The sequence below is a fragment of the Protomyctophum parallelum genome (genome assembly GCF_964188405.1).
Source record: "Protomyctophum parallelum genome assembly, chromosome: 10".
Classification (NCBI taxonomy): Eukaryota; Metazoa; Chordata; class Actinopteri; order Myctophiformes; family Myctophidae; genus Protomyctophum; species Protomyctophum parallelum.
The window spans coordinates 4,445,251-4,466,085 of NC_139704.1; the positions used below are offsets into that span (position 1 = coordinate 4,445,251).

Here is a 20,835-nt window from a genome sequence, read left to right on the forward strand (position 1 = left end):
GCCGTCATGGAAATTGTGGGGCAGAGGTTCATCGTTGGCATCCAGGGAGTGCATGTGCAAAACTTGGCATCGACCGGGTTAACGGTGCCGGAGATTAGCTGCTCACAGACCGACAGACGGACGGATGGAGTGCAAAACATACTCTCTCCCCATCCCTTCGGCCTGGAGGCAATAAATGTACTGGTGTCTATAGAGACCAGAACATGTGTGTGTGTGTGTGTGTGTGTGTGTGTGTGTGTGTGCGTGCGTGTGTGTGCGTGCGTGCGCGTGCGTGCGCACGTTCTTTCGTCTGTGTTCCCTCGTATATACATGGGTGCGTTTTCTTTTTTTAAGCATTGCTTTTGTTCTATCTCCGTGTAAGTGTGTGCTGTCGAAATAGTTCTTCCGCTCTCTTTGATTCTTTTGTAAATGAGATATCTGCCCTTTGGGGGGGCAAACACGATACAACAGTCTGATTAAATAACCGCCGACTGGGGGGGGAAATATCATCAGAACTTATTAAGCACTCCAACGTTGCAATCTTTTAGAGATTATGTAATCATTTATCATACGCCCAAACTGTTTTAATGCTATGCAGCGTGCCTGTGGGACGGGACACCTGGGGGGGGGGGGGGGGTTGAACACCTGCATTGCACACACGTATTTATGTCGAGGGCTCTGAACGTATTAACACGTTCTGACCTGAGATCAGATTCATACGAGTTTTCCACTGGAAACACACTGGTCTGATGAACCCATTCTGACCTGAGATCAGATTATAAAAATGTCAGTCGCTCTTCGATTTTTCAAAAATAGCAGACCTACAAGCTCGTATCGCGCCACTCGGTGGCGCGAGGGACGGGACACCTGGGGGGGGGGGGGGGGGTTGAACACCTGCATTGCACACACGTATTTATGTCGAGGGCTCTGAACGTATTAACACGTGCAAGCATGCAGCGTTACATGTTTACACATAGCGCGCTGATATGATGGATTGTCTGGCACGCGTTCAGCTGACCCCCAGCCAGTATTTATGGTAACATCAGTGGTGGTGGGGGAAAGTATACTTGCATGTTTTACTTAAGTAAAAGTATTGATACTGCAATGGGGAAATACTCTCTGTTTACGTGTAAATGTCTGGGATTGAATTTAAAACGTATTGGTAAAACGTCAACGTCAAAATGTACTTAAAAATAAGTACACAATACAAGCTCACAATGCGACGCGTTGTGAATTTGTAGATCAGACTAATACTTATACTCCACTAGTGGAGTAAAAGTTTTGGGAATTGAAAATACTCAAGTAAAGTACAAATACCTCAAAAAGTACAGTACTTGAGTACTTCCACCAGTGGATGCCATGAACTGGTAATAATATATCACACAGTAGGGGACTGGGGGGGTGCAGTTAATACCCCTTTTATCCACACAGACCATGGCAGCCATCCTGCTTTAGCCATTATGGTAAATTGCTGGAATAGTTGTGGGTGGGTTCATAATATGGTCAATTATATATAATACAAATATACATATAGTGTACAGTAAAGGCTGCTATAGTTTTCATTTGGAACTGGAGCCGGTGCACCTTTGCCATTTGTTTTCTGAGCAACAGTTTAAACCATTCTGACCGGGCACCCGTTTTGGTGTCGGCATCATGTTATGCTTTAGCTATTGAAAAATAGCAGATCTACAAGCTCATATCGCGCCACCGAGTGGCGCGATATGAGCTTGTAGGTCTGCTATTTTTGAAAAATCGAAGAACGACTGACATTTTTTTAATCTGATCTCAGGTCAGAATGGGTTTAATCAGACCAGTGTGTGTCCAGTGGAAACCTCGTATGAATCTGATCCCAGGTCAGAATGGGTTTAAATTATACTTGAAGGAAACCATCGAATTGCACAATGCACATTTTTTTTAATTCTCCGGCCAACATGTTTTGGCAACCAGCCTCCCTCAGAGCAAGTTCAAAGTTCAGCGGGCGCATCTTTATTTGTGGTGCCATACTATTGAAAAACGATAGTTTTAATTATTTTTGCTCCACTTCTTTAGACACGTATTCACGGCAGATAATAATCTCACTAGTTGTTTTTCATCAGTTTATAAAAGTATGATAATTTGAAGTCGAGAACGTCTTATCTTTGCTTTCACTCCTTTTTCCTCTGTTGATTTCCTCAGTCAGTTCTAGTTTCCTCTTTTTTCGTCTCTGTCAGGTGGAAACATCATATGTTCCAAAGTGTTACTTTCCAGGGTTCAAGTAAAAAAAAATAGCAAAAGAAGCAGATTTACAAGCTCAAACTACGTCGCCTACCGCCGCATTTCGAACTTGTGGGAACTTGCTATTTTCTATGCTTTCGTGTGGCGCTGTAGTTTGATCCAGCAGGGCGTTCATTTACAAAAAAATAAAAAGTTAGAATACGTAGAAACGTTTTGCTCTCCTGTCCTTTCCTCTTAAACCCTGTTGTCCGGCTAACAGCTGTGACCTTTTTCCAGTGGGCGAGAGAGAGAGAGAGAGGATGAGAGAGAGGGGAGGGGGGGGGGGGGGGGGGGGGGGTAGGAGAACGAGAGGTCAGTGCGTTTGTTTGGAAGTGGGGAAAGCACAGAGGGAGGTTAGATGCCACATAAGCTGAGGGATTGTCACCTCAGCTCATGTGAAATGAAGTAGGTAGTCATGTGTCCCTGCCGCTGCCCGGCGCTGCAGGTCAGATGAGGGTGTGCAGCAGCGATGCGGTCGCTTTAACCCATTCTGACCTGAGATCAGATTCATAACGAGGTTTCCGCCGGACACACACTGGTCTGATGAACCCATTCTGACCTGAGATCAGATTCTAAAAAAATGTCAGTCGCTCTTCAATTTTTCAAAAAATAGCAGACCTACAAGCTCGTATCGCGCCACCGAGTGGCGCGATACGAGCTTGTAGATCTGCTATTTTTAAATAGCTAAAGCACGACATGATGCTGACACCAAAATGGGTGCCCGTTCAGAATGGGTTAAATGCTGCTTCAGTGAAGTCTGCATGTTTTTTTAACAGCTTTAATTTAAACCGCCTTTGTGCGTGTATAATATATATATACTGTATACTTTTTTTCGTATTCTTCTTATTATTTTATTTTTTGCTCAGGATTAAAGATGAGGATTAAAAGAAGAACCGACTGTAAATATGGAACCTCGTCATCACCTCGAGTCTTATAACGGTAGCATAAGTGATAGCGACGGACTTGTCTTTTGGTGGCGGCGTCATGCTGGCGTTGTTTTGAAGAGATACTGAGAAGTTTACATTTTTAACCCATTCTGACCGGGCACCCATTTTGGTGTCAGCATCATGTTATGCTTTAGCTATTGAAAAATAGCAGATCTACAAGCTCGTATCGCGCCACCGAGTGGCGCGATACGAGCTTGTAGGTCTGCTATTTTTGAAAAATCGAAGAGCGACTGACATTTCTAGAATCTGATCTCAGGTCAGAATGGGTTCATCAGACCAGTGTGTGTCCAGTGGAAAACCTCGTATGAATCTGATCTCAGGTCAGAATGGGTTAAAACATGGACTCTTCTTGGGACTCGTACTCCGAGGATTCTTGCGATTTCGGTGACTCCTCTGAAGATGAACTCGATGTCATTAATAATAAAGAGTAATACAGCTCTGTGTTGGTTGCGTGCTAAGAATTTTCTTGTCTTCCATGCCACGGATTGCATCGCTGATGTAAAGAACAAGTGATGCTTAATTTGGTTGTGCAGTTGGTAAAGTTCTCATTTCGTCTTTGTCTTTTGCAGGGAGGACATCAGGACCGCCAATGTCATCGCCGCAGAGACTGTCACCTGTCTGGTCATCGACAGAGAGTGAGTATTATAAAAAGAACCCACGACTGCCATCTTACATAGAATATATTAATTTAAAGGACCTATAACATAAAATTCAATTCTTTTGTGTTTTGGGGGCTCCAATGTGTGTTTTCTATCCCCACAAATAACCAATTTTGAACAATCAGGCTTTCATATCATATGGGTGTTTTAATGGAAATTGCTCTCAGAAACAGCTCGACTGATTTTGGTCTCATCGTGATGTCATCAATGTCACCCTACTTTGTATAATTCCTCCTTTTCTTCAGTCTTCAGTTGCAAATTTGCATTTCCACTTTGTTTACAATGTCCACCATTGTTGATTTTCCAAGCTGGCATGGAATGGAAACAAGCCTGGTTTTATCTAGCATCAGTATTATAATGACTCAAATATTAAATAATCTGCATATCAGCACCCCCACCACCTCAGGACATTGTGGTACTGCAGCTAAAACTGCTTTCAAAGTCCAGAAAGAATTGACAAGGCCTGGTTATATCAGAGTGGTGATTGAGGCTCAAACCATTAGAAATAACTTTGAGGGACATAGACAATATGATTATTAAATATTAAAAGCAGTTTTAAAATGCATGTTATTTGCGCTTTAATTTAAAAAAATAAATAAAAAATACACATTTAGCTCTGCTATACGCCGATGGTAAGTGTGATTTGTTGCAGTGGTGGTTTTCAAAGTTGGGTCTGGGGAAGTATTTAACGTATAGCGTCACAATCATTTTAATCACCTTATCCATGTAGATGTTGGCTGGTACATGAAAAGGGTTGCGTCGTCCCCCATAAACAGTGGTCATTATCATAGACCATTATCGGGGTTGCTTGAGCCACAGAAACGCTCGTGTAATATTACACAAGGATTAGTCATCATCATTAGATGATGTCATCACGGCTCCATCTGCACCAGTGGTGACAAACAGACCATGGATGGATGATGGTGACACATTAGCAGGGGTGTTTCCCCACCCTCCACTGGGAGCATGTCGGCCACGCATGGGCCACCTTCAGCGCTTAGTGCAGATGATGGGCTACCAGTGAGTCATTCACACCGTAGAACAAGGTCTTTGCCATGGCCTTTCTGTCGTGCGTGTAATACATGTGTGTCATTCCGAAGCCAATTGGGTTCTTTTGGGGGCGAGAGCTTGTTTTGGTTCACTCAACGAAAGCATGACTTTTATTAAATTACATCTCCTGTACATATACATACACATTATTATTTTGGGCTAGTACTCAAAGGATCACCTGGCCATGTAGTTTGGCATTCGTATCCTGCCACAACGTCATGCTGTATTCACACGGGCCAGATGCAGCAGATGCAAAGCTACACTAGTTCACCTATAGTCACAGACAGTGTCTGTGACTAGGTGTACTCTTTAACCCATTCTGACCTGAGATCAGATTCATACGAGGTTTCCGCCGGACACACACTGGTCTGACGAACCCATTCTGACCTGAGATCAGATTCTAAAAATGTCAGTCGCTCTTCGATTTTTCAAAAATAGCAGACCTACAAGCTCATATCGCGCCACTCGGTGGCGCGATATGAGCTTGTAGATCTGCTATTTTTCAATAGCTAAAGCACGACATGATGCCAACACCAAAATGGGTGCCCATTCAGAATGGGTTAAGCAGCAGTAGGACGATCCCACTAGCAGCAGGTGTCCGTTTATCACTAGCACGACCACAAATGTCCAACACATACAATACAATGAATTACTCACCTAATGCTGCCTGCAGGTTCCATGTTTAATTCCAGCGTGTGTAACCTATACATTGTTTAAGTGACAGATAGTTTTCATATTGTATGTATATGGTCGCTAACGTGGTTTAGCCTACAGCTGAGCTCACCATAACTTTCCCTTTCCGTTTTAAAAACTGTCATCGTAGCTTGTTTACAACTGAAACGGACTTCCTGTCCTCTGACTTCCTCATCCAAATAAGAGCTTGTAATGATTAGACAACACTAGTTTTATTTCTAAGTCTACTTGCAGGACGTTAACATCTCATTTGAGTGCCTTTTGAGTGCCTGTCAAGCATTTTCAAAATTCCTGTCTCTCAGCTGTTGGTGCGCAAATGCGCCTCGCACGCCTTTGATGTACCGCGCAGCAAACGTTTTGATGACGCATGCGCACTGGTGCACCGCTTGTGTGCACCGCTGTGTATATATGTATTTATAATTTTATATACACATTACAAACACTATATAAATGGCGCCTTTATCCAAGGTGCTACACTCACACGCCGATGGCGGCGGAAACCATGCAAGGCACCAATCTGCTCATCAGGAGCAATTAGGGGTTCAGTGTCTCGCTCAAGTGTACTTGGCACAAACACAGTTCAGGGCAGAAACCTCTTATTAACATTTATTTGTATTTTTGAGTGGTGCAACCACTCCTACAACCGGCAATGTCCGTGTACCTGTGTGTGTACCTGTACCAGTGGTCATGAGCACGAGTATGTACTTATTAATACCAGTAGGGGGCGCCAGAAACAGAGAGAGGGGTATTGCTATGCCTGCTGCCTGCTAATGAGAGAGAGAGAGAGAGAGGGGTGGGGGGGGGGGGGGAATTGCACCACTCAGTTCACACGGGTGTGATTTTTCATAAATGAATGCCCTACTGTAATTTATCTCCTACTACAAGGTCACACAAAAGCATCAAAAATAGCACATCTTACAAGCTCGAAATGTGGTGCCAAGCGACGCGTTTTGAGTGTGCAGATTTGCTACTTTTGCTATTTTTGAATATAAATCCTGAAAAGTAACAGTTTTGGACAAATCTCCACCTGACAGAGCGCATGAAGATATGAGTTCAGAAGAGTGTGTGCAGATGTTCCTCGAGATCTGTGTAATTGCTACTTCATCACGAGCACGCGACGCAAGACACTCGACAAACATAATAAGAGTCTCTGTCGGGTAGAATCCTCATACAGCATGTCCAAAACTGTTCCTTTCCAGGATTCATTATTTAAAAATAGCAAAAGTAGCAGATCTACAAGCTCAAAACGCCACATTTCCAGCTTGCGGATCTGCTACTTTTGTGTGACGCTGTGGTATGATCACAAGTAGGGTTTTGATCTTCGAGAAAAGAAAAAACACAAAGTTAGAATTATGGAGTTTAGCCCATTCTGACCGGGCACCCATTTTGGTGTCAGCATCATGTTATGCTTTAGCTATTTAAAAATAGCAGATCTACAAGCTCATATCGCGCCACCGAGTGGCGCGATACGAGCTTGTAGGTCTGCTATTTTTTGAAAAATCGAAGAGCGACTGACATTTTTAGAATCTGATCTCAGGTCAGAATGGGTTGATCAGACCAGTGTGTGTCCAGCGGAAACCTCGTTATGAATCTGATCTCAGGTCAGAATGGGTTAGAGGTGTCTTCCCCCGACATTCAGCGATATTCAACAGTGCTCTTCTTATTCACTCCCGTCGAGGCTGTCGAGTCACTTCCTGGATGTGGCGGAACGAGGGTCATAAATAATGTAGTTCTAATGTAGATCTTAATTTGTATGAAGGGGGGGGGGGGGAGGCTACTAACGGCATCTCTCCCCCACTAAGGGACAAATGAGAAACGGTGCTGCCGCTCTAAATTGTTGCTAGTTGCGGTTGGTGGAGTTTAACCCATTCTGACTGGGCACCCATTTTGGTGTCGGCATCATGTCGTGCTTTAGCTATTTAAAAATAGCAGATCTACAAGCTCATATCGCGCCACCGAGTGGCGCGATACGAGCTTGTAGGTCTGCTATTTTTTGAAAAATCGAAGAGCGACTGACATTTTTAGAATCTGATCTCAGGTCAGAATGGGTTCATCAGACCAGTGTGTGTCCAGCGGAAACCTCGTATGAATCTGATCTCAGGTCAGAATGGGTTAAGTGCATAGCAGACGAACACGGAATCCAACTCATTCCTCTCATTAACGGGACCCAAAGTGCTCCAGTTGTAGAGATTGCGGCGGGTGCGCTAAGTGAAGACTCGAGGCGAGGACCGTCAGGGCTGGCAGCCTCCTTGATGAAGTGATGGCTGCACCCTCGCCCTGGTTGAGAGAGGCTTGTTTAGTGTCTTTGAGTCAGGAGGGATCTCTCTCTCTCCCAACTAATCCTTTCTTATCCTCTTGCCGTCACGATGCCTGAAAGTACAACCGTCTGACTTTCATTTGTACTCTCTCTCACTCTGTCTTTGACCTGTTGGGTCTCTCTCTCTCTCTCTCTCTCTCTCTCTCTCCTAACACAAACATTGAATGCCATTGACAATGAATGGCCAGATTTGAGTGTTTGTGCACAAACACAAACATTGAAGATGAAAGTGAGGACGCAAATTATGAGTGGAAGGAATGAGATGATGTGTGATGATGAGAGCGCCCCTCACTTCACATGGGTGTGATTTTCTTTCCTCAAAAGCAAGTACCTAATCCAGTACTTTTAAGTGAAGTACATAATTAAGACTGAGCAACTTTCATTCGTAGTGGAGTAATATTTGACCAGGATTATCTGTACTTTGACTCAAGTACTGGGGCTTGAGGACTTTGTTCACCCCTGCAGATGGCTTGCTGGTTGGCACGCTGGTTGGCATGCTTGTTGGCACGCAGTGCTATGGGCTGCTTGGCGCAGGTTGGATGTGCCTCGCGAGCCTTCTCCAGGTCCTGGCTAGCCTGCCTTTGATTTTAACCCATTCTGACCTGAGATCAGATTCATACGAGGTTTCCGCCGGACACACACTGGTCTGATGAACCCATTCTGACCTGAGATCAGATTCTAAAAATGTCAGTCGCTCTTCGATTTTTCAAAAATAGCAGACCTACAAGCTCGTATCGCGCCACTCGGTGGCGCGATATGAGCTTGTAGATCTGCTATTTTTCAATAGCTAAAGCATAACATGATGCTAACACCAAAATGGGTGCCCGTTCAGAATGGGTTAATAGCCTGTCTATTTATTTTAGAAAGGCTATTTATAGGACTAATTAAAGTCAGCTGTAGCAGGTTCCATGTACCCATGCTTTGTTATTTTAGTACATCTACGGTAAGTGGTTGATTTCTCTCTACTGTACAAAAGCCCATGCCTGTGTGACACTGGCTTGGTTCCACAATGCATTAATTTCATGACGTAACAAAATGTAAATTGTAGCTGTGTAATAGTATGTGTTTCCTGTGTTTACAGCTCATTTAAGCACCTGATTGGAGGCTTGGAAGAAGTGTCCAGTAAGGGCCATGAAGACGCAGACGCTAAAGCCAAGTGAGTTCCATCTCCCTTATGTAAACAACTGTCTTCATTCTGTCCATATGTATAACCTCTAGTCTAGGGAGAACATCATATAAAAAAGAAAAGAAAAAGGTTAATAAAAGAAAAATCTTTTTCACCTGATGTTTTCATCGGGATGGGGGAGAATTATGTTAGCGTTAAGCACACTTTAATGACAGCACCATTCAACAGGCCAGAACAGAACATCTATGTAAGCTCCCCCCATACAAGTGTTATTACATTTTAATCGTGCTGAAAACCAGGACAATTTGAGAGTGAATATTGGAAACTGGGATTTTGTTTTTGTGCTTTAGAGGGAATGGGGACACCCAGTGACAGACGACATGAAACTAGGACAATCCAGGCCAAACTGGGACGTCTGGTCACCCGATAATAACCCAGGGGTTCTCAAAGTTTTCAGGCTGTGAACCCCTCTAGGTTGCACAGGCTGTTGACAGATGTCATCCATTTCACTCAGCTTTGAGTGGTTCTTTCGAGATCTCCCCAGTTGAGCGCCCACTCTCTGCCATTTCTGTCCCCCACCCTGACAAACACATGGCATTGTAGGAGTTGAGGTGTTATACAGTTTGACTCAGTTCCACAGATACATGTTGTGGAAATAGCTGATCTGACGGGTGCCTCGCAGAATAATAGAAAGCCATTATGGCCAGTGTTTACTGTTTACCATTTTTATTGTAGTTTGTGATAAATTTACACTAGGTGTTAAGCCGTTAAATTGTCACCTTAGAAATGTGCAGATACCTTGTGTACACTGTGTGTTTAGAAATCACCTGAGGGCCCGCCAAAAATCATTTGGGGAGTCCCAGGTTGAGAACCCATAGCCTCTCTGCTATGAAAATGGTATTGCCCTCAGCCTGGGATTGACCGTGCATACTACATTTTTTTCTTCTTTTTTTTTTTTGGCCCAGGAGCCATGAATTATTCATTATCGGGACCATGGAGCTAAGTGTTGAACAGTTGAAGCACTTAACCCATTCTGACCTGAGATCAGATTCATACGAGGTTTCCGCCGGACACACACTGGTCTGATGAACCCATTCTGACCTGAGATCAGATTCTAAAAATGTCAGTCGTTCTTCGATTCTTCCAAAAATAGCAGACCTACAAGCTCGTATCGCGCCACTCGGTGGCGCGATATGAGCTTGTAGATCTGCTATTTTTCAATGGTTAAAGCATAACATGATGCTAACACCAAAATGGGTGCCTGGTCAGAATGGGTTAAAAGCAAACATGATCCGATGTGTTTTTTAACGGCGTATGACTCAACTGGAGCACTGGACGACTCTCTACCTCTAATGGCTTACATAACAAGACAATACTCAGGTGGCTGGCGGCCAGCCCAGGAAATATAAAAGGTTAGAGCCCTCTCTGCCTTCTATTTATAGAGAAATGAATATGTATCTCTGTATTTATTGTCACTATGGAAACAGGAGAGCGCCAAAAGAACTCACTCACATGGGGCACCTTTGGGATAAGAAATTGCCTTCATTCTCAGCAGTGTTGATTTTGCCGACTAAAAAAAACTATGATGAAAATTATTTGCCTACCTTTTTTTCACTGACAAACTAATTTATGATGAGCAAAACTAAGACTAAATAAGTAAATATACTGGCAATTTCATCGACAAATAAATACTAGACAGACACCATTGTTCTGGTGGTAATAAAAATCCATCCATCCATCCATCTTCAACTGCTTATCCGTAGTCGGGTTGCGGGGGCAACAGCTCCACCAGAGTGCTCCAGACTTCCCTCTCCAGAGCAACATTAGTGACTTCCTCCTGGGGGATCCCGAGACGTTCCAAGGCCAGTGAGTCAATGTATTTCCTCCAACTGCGCCTTGCAGTTCCTCCTAGTGGGACGTGCGTCGAGGACCTCCCTAGGGAGACGCCCGAGAGGCATCCTAACCAGATGCCTCGAGGACCTCCCTAGGGAGACGCCCGAGAGGCATCCTAACCAGATGCCCCGAACCACCTCAGCTGGCTCCTTTCCAGGCGAAGGAGCAGCGGTTCTACTCCGAGTCTCTCTCGTGTGACTGAACTTCTCACCCTATCTCTAAACCCATTTCGGGCCGCTTGTATTCGCAACCTTATTCTTTCGGTCCTGACCCACACTTCATGACCATGAAGGTGAGAGTAGGAACGAAGATTGCTCGGTAGACGGAGAGATTTGCCTTCTGGCTCAACTCTCTTTTCGTCACAACGTCCCTGCTGCTCTGATTCTCCGGCTGATCTCCTTCTCCGTCCTCCCCTCACTCGTGAACAAGACCCCCGAGATACTTGAACCCGGGGTAATGCTATCCGGTTTCCTGCTGAGAACCATGTAATAAAAATCAAAATAGATAATGGAAATCTTGCCCCAATTATGATGTCAATGGTAGGTGGGATTCTGAACGGTCCTTATCCCTCCAATGAGACAGAATATTATTATCTTTTACCATATTATAATAAGCATTTGTGAGGACCAATATAAAGATAGGTTGAAAATGGGTGAAGTCGCCCTTTAAGTACAGTACGTGTGTAGGCTAAATGTACTTCACCACTGCCTTGGGGGGTGAATGCCAGTGCAACGCACCGGTACTGTATAATGTGATGCCAGGTCGGCTCTGCGTCCTACTGTAAAAGATGCGTTGAAATGCAGAGGAGGAATTTATTTACTTTGTTTATTTACTGCCTGGAGGGCCTCGGCTCAGCTCATTTGGCGAAGAACGCAAACCAACTAAAAAGATGTCTCCTGTGCAGTCTTCAATATTATTTTCCAAAAATGAAATGGTCAATTGCCTTTAGTCTGTTAGAAACATACTGAATTTGAAGGCCCTTAGTAAAATGTAGGGCAAGTGATGTTTTTTTTGGTTAAATAAATATGCATGTTCTGTTTATAAACGTCTGAAAATACGTGGATATTTGTACAGTAGTATTCATAATATAAAAGCATTTAACACTTATTGGCACTTATTAAATTTATTTACACAAATGAATGGTTGTTTTAACCCATTCTGACCGGGCACCCATTTTGGTGTTGGCATCATGTTATGCTTTAGCTATTGAAAAATAGCAGATCTACAAGCTCGTATCGCGCCACCGAGTGGCGCGATACGAGCTTGTAGGTCTGCTATTTTTTGAAAAATCGAAGAACGACTGACATTTTTAGAATCTGATCTCAGGTCAGAATGGGTTCATCAGACCAGTGTGTGTCCAGTGGAAACCTCGCATGGCTCCATAAGCCAGGTTCTTACCGAGCCCACTATCATCATAATACCCTGCCTGATGTCAATTGACACTAACGAGCTCCATCCCTATAGTAGTCATGACCCGGCCTTAGTTAGTGCACACCTGCTATTACACATGCTACTGTGTATTCAGTATCTTGTTTGACTTGTGAGTGACCTGTTTCTATCCTGTCTTTGTGTTGTCCTCTCCTGTACTTACTTAATGGAGCAGGCGAGACGAAAAACTAAGTGGTGTGCTGTTTCACACCAGCCAGGCTAAAATGTAAATATGAAGTCAAATATTTAGCTGAGAGAAGGATCATATTGTGATAGGGTCTCTCTCTCTTTCTCTCTCTCTCTCTCTCTCACTCTCACTCTCACTCTCACTCTCACACACACACACACACACACTCTAATGAACAACCAGTCCAGCACATGGCAGAGATGCTGGGGGTCAAGTGTGTGTGAACGACTGGAGATTTACAACTAAGTGTGCAATCCTCTCTATATCTCTCTCTGCTCGCGTTCTCCAGGGAAAGGCCTGTCTGTGTGTGTAACATGGTGTTAGATTGGATTACAGGCCAAGCCCATAGGGCTGCATTATGCAAACACAAGGCTATACAGCAGGTCAAAACCTAGTTTAATTTTCAGAGTGAAACCAAACATAAAAATGACTTGTCTTTTAGAGCTACTGGATCTCTTCCCCACTAGTCCTTCCCTAAAATGTCAGTATAGTTTTCATTTTTGAGTGGTGCAACCACTCCTACAACCAGCTTGCAATGTCCTCGTACGTGTTTGTGTGTCTGTGTGTCTGTGTGTCTGTGTGTCTGTGTGTGTGAGCATGAGTATGTGACTTAAAAATAGCAGTAGGGGGCGCCAGAAACAGTGAGAGGGGTAGTGACTCTAATGAGAGAGAGTGAGAGAGGTAGTGACTCTAATGAGAGAGAGATAGAGAGAGAGAGAGAGAGGGGGGGGGGGGGGGGGGAATTGCACCACTCAGTTCACACGTGTGTGATTTTTTTTGGTACAGTAGTTTTTGTCATCATGGCTTTAGTTATCATTTAGTTTTTATTTAGTTTTTGTCAGTTGAAAAATGGTAGTCAATGAACATATCCTTTAAAGGTAAACTATCGTACCAGATAAACTGTCTAAACTCTAAACATCATGAATACAATTCTTACCATTTGTACCCCCTCCCACACACACACACACACACACACACACACACACACACACACACACACACACACACACACACACACACGGGAATTACATCATGTCTCATGACCTCATCCATCTACAGAGATAATCACACATTGGAGACATACTTCCGTCATATAGGAGGCGAGCACTTGATATGATAATGATATGATAGGATATCGTCACAGTTCTGTCAGGCACAAACCACGTATCTGCATATTTCATCATTATATTGAATGCCATACAGTATGTTATACTTCGTGTGGTGTTTTGAGCTTATAGATCTGCTATTTTTGCTATTTCTTTTAAATTATGTTTTTTTTTAATCCTGAAGTGACAGCTTTGGACAGACGTTTTCCAGTTGCCACATTCAAACGCATTCTATACAGGGTTTTAAAAGCTGCTTCATGAAAGACCGAAGATGCCAGGCCTTCAGGGCTGATTCCTTTCAATGCACTCTAAGCTCTGGTGATAGAATGCTTATTATGTAACTGCTGCCTATCCTAAAGACTGATAGAAAAAGCTCTATTCTATTCGATAGGAATGGAGAATTGTGCCCATTGGTGGAAAGTACACAATATTTGTTTCCTTGACATTGAAAGTCCTGCAGTCAAAAGCTTACGTCAACGTGCAAAAGTATTAGAATCAAAATATACTTATAGAAGCAAATCTTTACTTCTGGGGTTCCTTGAATCATGCATATCATTGAAATAAAAGGTTTTGAGAACAACCATGATAAAGTATCACACATATGGAAAATACTCCATGCCGTAAAGCGGCTCCTTCATAAGTGTACTGAAGTACAGTACTCGAGTAAAGGTACTTACTAGTTACCTTCCACTATTTAGTGAATGCTGTGTATATTCTTCACTGAAGAAAAGGGGAGCTTTTGTCCTCTAAACTAAACACACCATAGACAGTATGATTCAAGGTCCATAACTCATATGGTCGATAAATGTGTGGATACATTTTGTCCACCTTACAATGAACACAATAACTTCATTTCCTGAATAGGCTGGAGGAGAATTCTGTTCATGTTTCATTCTGTGCCTTAACCTTCAAAAGTGTAATGGATCAAGCATGCCATCTACTGGCAAATATGAGAAAGAGGCAGAAATGGGGTTCCCAGTTCAAATAGGATTATTTTGAGGGGTTCCCAGTTCAAATATAATTATTTTGGGGGGTTCCCAGTTCAAATAGGATTATTTCGAGGGGTTCCCACTTCCCAGTTCAAATATAATTATTTTGGGGGGTTCCCAGTTCAAATAGAATTATTTTGGGGGGTTCCCAGTTCAAATAGGATTATTTTGGGGAGTCACGGCCTGAAAATGTGAACCACTGCTTTTTTTGTACAGGTAAATTGAAATGAGGAAAGTGAAAGTGGTGCACATTCTGTACAAAAAGCCAATTTTAGATTTGACTTTATGCTGCCATCTGCTGGTATGCTGTGAGTAGGACAGAGTGCTGCTGACCCGGTCTAGGATATAACGGAGTAAAAGGTTAGAAACAAGGTTAGGTTTAGGCATAGTTTTACAGAGGTTAAGTTTAGGAATAGGGTTAGGTTTTGGCACCGTATAAGGTGAAGTTTAGGCATAGTTTTACTGAGGTTACATTTGTGGAATAAGGTTAGGTTTAGGCATAGTTTTACTGAGGTTACGTTTGTGGAATAAGGTTAGGTTTAGGCATAGTTTTACTGAGGTTACGTTTGTGGAATAAGGTTAGGTTTAGGCATAGTTTTACTGAGGTTACGTTTGTGGAATAAGGTTAGGTTTAGGCGTAGTTTTACTGAGGTTACGTTTGTGGAATAAGGTTAGGTTTAGGCATAGTTTTACAGAGGTTACGTTTAGGAATAGGGTTAGGTTTTGGCACCGTATAAGGTGAAGTTTAGGCATAGTTTTACTGAGGTTACATTTGGGAATAGGGTTATGTTTAGGCGTAGTTTTACTGAGGCTACGTTTGTGGAATAAGGTTAGGTTTAGGCATAGTTTTACCGAGGTTAAGTTTAGGAATAGGGTTGGGTTTTGGCACCGTATAAGGTGAAGTTTAGGCATAGTTTTACAGAGGTTACATTTGGGAATAGGGTTATGTTTAGGCGTAGTTTTACTGAGGTTACGTTTGTGGAATAAGGTTAGGTTTAGGCATAGTTTTAATGAGGTTAAGGTTAGGTTGAACCGCTTAGGCATAGTTTACTGAGGTTATGTTTAGGAATACAAGGCGTTCTACCGTTCCGCTGGCGAGCAACTGTGTTTTGACTGAGGAAAGCGTTCCGGTATTCCTGGTATCTCTGCTTTGGGAAGGGCATGGAACCCCAGCCTGGCGTTGCCAGACTGATCACGTATGTCTATTATATCGTCTCTTGTCGGGCAGAAACCTCTCATTTCAATATTCTAACTTTTTTTTTTTTCATAAATTAACCCATTTTAGTCGGGCACCCATTTTGGTGTTGGCATCATGTCGTGCTTTAGCTATTGAAAAATAGCAGATCTACAAGCTCATATCGCGCCACCGAGTGGCGCGATACGAGCTTGTAGGTCTGCCATTTTTGAAAAATCGAAGTACGACTGACATTTTTAGAATCTGATCTCAGGTCAGAATGGGTTCATCAGACCAGTGTGTGTCCAGTGGAAACCTTGTGTGAATCTGATCTCAGTTCAGAATGGGTTAAAGTAGCAGATCTACAAACTCAAAACGCGGCACCGAAGCCACACGTGTTGAGCTTGTGGATCTGCTAAAGTTGATGCTTTTGATCCTGAAAAGTAACAGTTTTGGACCCGACAGAGACCACAACTAGATCAACATTGTGCTTCCTCTCCTATCTCTCTGAACGGTGAGGATTTGGAGTAGATAAGTAGACAGATAGACCTTTATCCCATTTCTGACCTGAGATCAGATTCATACGAGGTTTCCACTGGACACACACTGGTCTGATTAACCCATTCTGACCTGAGGTCAGATTCTAAAAATGTCAAGTCGTTCTTCGATTTTTCAAAAATAGCAGACCTACAAGCTCGTATCGCGCCACTCGGTGGCGCGATATGAGCTTGTAGATCTGCTATTTTTAAATAGCTAAAGCACGACATGATGCCAACACCAAAATGGGTGCCCAGTCAGAATGGGTTACGGTAGAGGCACAAAGTAAGAGCAGTACTGTAATGTAAGATACAGATATGAGTGCAATATAAAAGACCGGTGGTACTACTAGGACTTTGCAGAGGAAATTATGTAAAAACAAAGTACACAAAAGATGTTATGCACATTTATTATAATTATTAAAATAATAATATTAATAATTTGGGGGATATCTTTCAAAAATAATAAATGCACATGTTCTAGACCTTCTAATGATATTTTAGTCTTGTAATGCTATTGGTCATGATATTTGCATAAAAATACCCCCCACAGAGGCAGAAATTCAACAACAACTTCAAAATTAACCTTTCTCCTTTGACCTTTAACCCTGAAAAAATATCATTAGAATGTCTAGAACATGTGCATTTATTATTTTTGAAAGATATCCCCCAAATTATTAATATTATTATTTTAATAATTATTACAAGACTAAACAATGTTACACCTCAGATTTTACACCTTAGTGACAGGTGCGTAGGGTAATAGAGAATATATTAAAAAGGGTATCTTTGAAAAACAAAGAAAAGGTCCCACTTACCGTCGCACTGGTTCCCAAACAGTGGGTCCAGATCCATTTGTGGGTCACTCGTGGTCAGACAAATTTGTATGTGCGGTGCGTATCTGTGTGTGTGTGTGTGTGCACGTGGCCACATGCCTGCACACTTGTGACAGTATTGAGGCCCCAAAAAACCCTCAGATATCTCACTGATCCAGGAACAGCGTGGATGAAACCCCCCCACATCATCATGATTAAGTACCAACCAGAGAACTCATCATCTGACATCTGGGATGGTGTGGCGTTTCCAGGGAATGCGTGTGCGTGTGTGTGTGCGTGTGCGTGTGCGTGTGTGTGTGTGTGTGTGTGTGTGTGTGTGTGTGTGTGTGTGTGTGTGTGTGTGTGCGCGTGCGCGCGCGTTCAAGTTGGCTGGGAGATGTTAGAGAAGTGTTTTGTGCATACTTGTGGAGCTGCTGAACACAATGTGACTGATGTCTGAAGGCTTTGTTCTCCGTGCGCTCTCTTTAACACATTCTGACCTGAGATCAGATTCACACGAGGTTTCCACCGGACACACACTGGTCTGATTAACCCATTCTGACCTGAGATCAGATTCTAAAAATGTCAGTCGTTCTTCGATTTTTTTCAAAAATAGCAGACCTACAAGCTCGTAGCGCGCCACTCGGTGGCGCGCTATGAGCTTGTAGATCTGCTATTTTTCAATAGCTAAAGCATAACATGATGCTAACACCAAAATGGGTTCCCGGTCAGAATTGGTTAAAGAACGGAGACACAGTCACAGAGACAGACTGCCGACACAGTGGAGACGGTGGGTCTGTGCACACGTGCACAGATGACAGTTATTGGCCTGTCGTGGACCTAAAACACATGCACATGCTCATATTTAGAATACCGGTACTCCGGAGCCTGCTAGAATTATTACGCAATCGTCCCGGTAGCGGTATCATTTTAGGTCATCCCAACTTTTTGGCCCATAGTTACATTATTCATTTAGATGAATTGGTGCCGGGCATTCATTCATTTCTTTGTATAGCGTTGCTGTCTCTTATGTCGTTTTTTTTTTTGCATTAGCAGTCATACGAGCTTGAATCCTGAAAAGTAACAGTTGTGGACACCTGACAATAAGTACCGTTTTCAAGTTTCTTTGAATCTTTCAGTATGTTGTTGTTGTATGTTAAATTAAATTATTAAAATGTATCTGCCCTGTGCATTTTTAGTTTACAAAGCATAAACGCAAACAGAAATTAATTTCTAACTTCTAAAGCACAATCAAATCGTTAATTGCAATTGTTTTACGACAACTGACCCTCAAGTTTAACCCATTCTGAACGGGAACCCATTTTGGGGTTAGCATCATGTTATGCTTTAGCTATTGAAAAATAGCAGACCTACAAGCTCATAGCGCGCCACCGAGTGGCGCGCTATGAGCTTGTAGGTCTGCTATTTTTTTTAAATCGAAGAGCGACTGACATTTCTAGAATCTGATCTCAGGTCAGAATGGGTTAAAATGTTAATGTTAACGGGGGCTGTCTGTGACATCCTAGCTGGATCTGAGACCATCAGAGGGTTTCATAATTAATCATCCTAGCTGGATCTGAGTCCATCGGAGGGTTTCATAATTAAAGCAGCACTATGCAACTTTCCTCTTCCACCCTGGATTTGAAACCGCTGGTTTCCTGCATATCCTTTTATTTTTTTATTTTTTATTGAGATAATATAATCTGCCTCCTTGCTCAGGGGATGAATTGAATCTTGACCATCCAGGTCAAAATGTGTGTCAGATCCTTTGTCTAGGTGAGACATGACCTTTGACACGATCTAAATAGCCCATTCTGACCTGAGATCAGATTCTAAAAATGTCTTCGATTTTTCAAAAATAGCAGACCTACAAGCTCGTATCGCGCCACTCGGTGGCGCGATATGAGCTTGTAGATCTGCTATTTTTCAATAGCTAAAGCACGACATGATGCTGACACCAAAATGGGTGCCCTGTCAGAATGGGTTAACAAACTCTTCCATGCAGATTGTACACAAGTTACATTGCATTAACAGTACATACTCAACAGTGACCTAATCTTTAATCCGTGTTCTCTCTCTCTCTCTCTGACATCACAGATATGAGGCGGAGAATGCGTTTTTCTTCAACCTCAACCTGGCTGACTTCAACATCATCGACACCCTGGGAGTCGGTGGCTTCGGGCGCGTCGAGCTGGTAGGGATGTTTCTGTGATGAACACTAGAGACACCAGGGCATTATAGTGTAACTATCTGAAGGAAAAATGTCAAAACGAACTTAAACTAAAATGAAAAATCCAAAATTATTATAATTTGCGAAGACCCCTCTGCGCTACACCCTCACACTTTTATTGCCATTATGTTCCAAGTAGTTCCAAAGTTCCCAATAATATGACTTGGCAAGCCTCATCGTTCATGCTTGCATGTCCTCCGTCTGTCTGTCTGTCTGTCTGTCTGTCTGTCTGTCTGTCTGCCTGCCTTAACCCATTTTGGGCGGGAACCCCTTTTGGTGTTTTAAAGGTATATTCAGTGATTTCACTTAATTCAAATATCACTTATTTTTTTGTTTTGTTGTGATAATCCTCCCTACTATAGAGTGTGCTGGCCATATAAGGAGTTCCTCCCTGTCCCCAGTTAACCCCTGGGGGTCAAAAAACCTTAGGTTTCGTTTTTGACTCTCTATCCTGATTGGACGAAAGGCTGGGTCCCACAGCCAAAAACGAAACCTAAGGTTTTTTGAGTGAAATCACTGAATATACCTTTAAACATTATGTTATAATTTAGCTATTGAAAAATAGCAGATCTACAAGCTCATAGCGCGTCACCAAGTGGCGGCTACGAGCTTGTAGGTCTGCTATTTTTGAAAATTCGTGAAAATGCGGCATTCAAATCTTTGAATATATATTCTTTCGGAAGACTTTTATTTATTTTTTTCGACGTCAGGCCTATAAATGCCTTAATTCCTGCCTGCTCGCCTGTCTGTCTGCCTGTGTGGTTGGTTCTCCAGGTTCAGCTGAAGAGCGACGAGAACAAGACGTTCGCCATGAAGATCCTGAAGAAGCGCCACATCGTGGACACGCGGCAGCAGGAGCACATCCGCTCGGAGAAGCTCATCATGCAGGAGGCCCACTCTGACTTCATCGTGAGGTACGACCAGTGGTTTAACCCATTCTTTTTTTTTTTTTAAGATATTTTTTTGCGGCTTACGCCTTTATTGATTTTTTAAGGGACAGACAGTAGGCTGACAGGAAACGGGAGAGAGATGGGGGGATGACATGCGGTAAAGGCCGTGTCGGGTCCGGGAGTCGAACCCGCGGCACACCGCGACTGGATCACCAGTCCGGTGCCCAGACCGTTACGCTACGGCCTGGGCCGGTTTAACCCATTCTGACCTGAGATCAGATTCATACCAGGTTTTCCACCGGACACACACTGGTCCTGATGAACCCATTCTGACCTGAGATCAGATTCTAAAAATGTCAGTCGTTCTTCGATAAAATAAAAAAAATAGCAGACCTACAAGCTCGTATCGCGCCACTCGGTGGCGCGATATGAGCTTGTAGATCTGCTATTTTTCAATAGCTAAAGCATAACATGATGCCGACACCAAAATGGGTTTCCGGTCAGAATGGTACGCTCTCAAGAGTTACATTATTGTGAAACATCAGCATCACTCAATTTACAGT

The 20,835-nt window shown here is 43.0% G+C and overlaps 1 protein-coding gene across 1 annotated transcript in view; it reads left to right on the top strand.

Moving 5' to 3' along the window:
* LOC310866181 (cGMP-dependent protein kinase 1) overlaps positions 1-20,835 on the top strand; it is a 146,577-nt gene that overhangs the window by 114,364 nt on the left and 11,378 nt on the right. The window contains exons 6-9 of the mRNA XM_083775629.1: positions 3,749-3,814; positions 8,980-9,054; positions 19,250-19,346; positions 20,157-20,296. Of these exons, the coding sequence (XP_083631755.1) occupies positions 3,749-3,814; positions 8,980-9,054; positions 19,250-19,346; positions 20,157-20,296 (378 nt within the window). The remainder of the gene's footprint in view (positions 1-3,748; positions 3,815-8,979; positions 9,055-19,249; positions 19,347-20,156; positions 20,297-20,835) is intronic.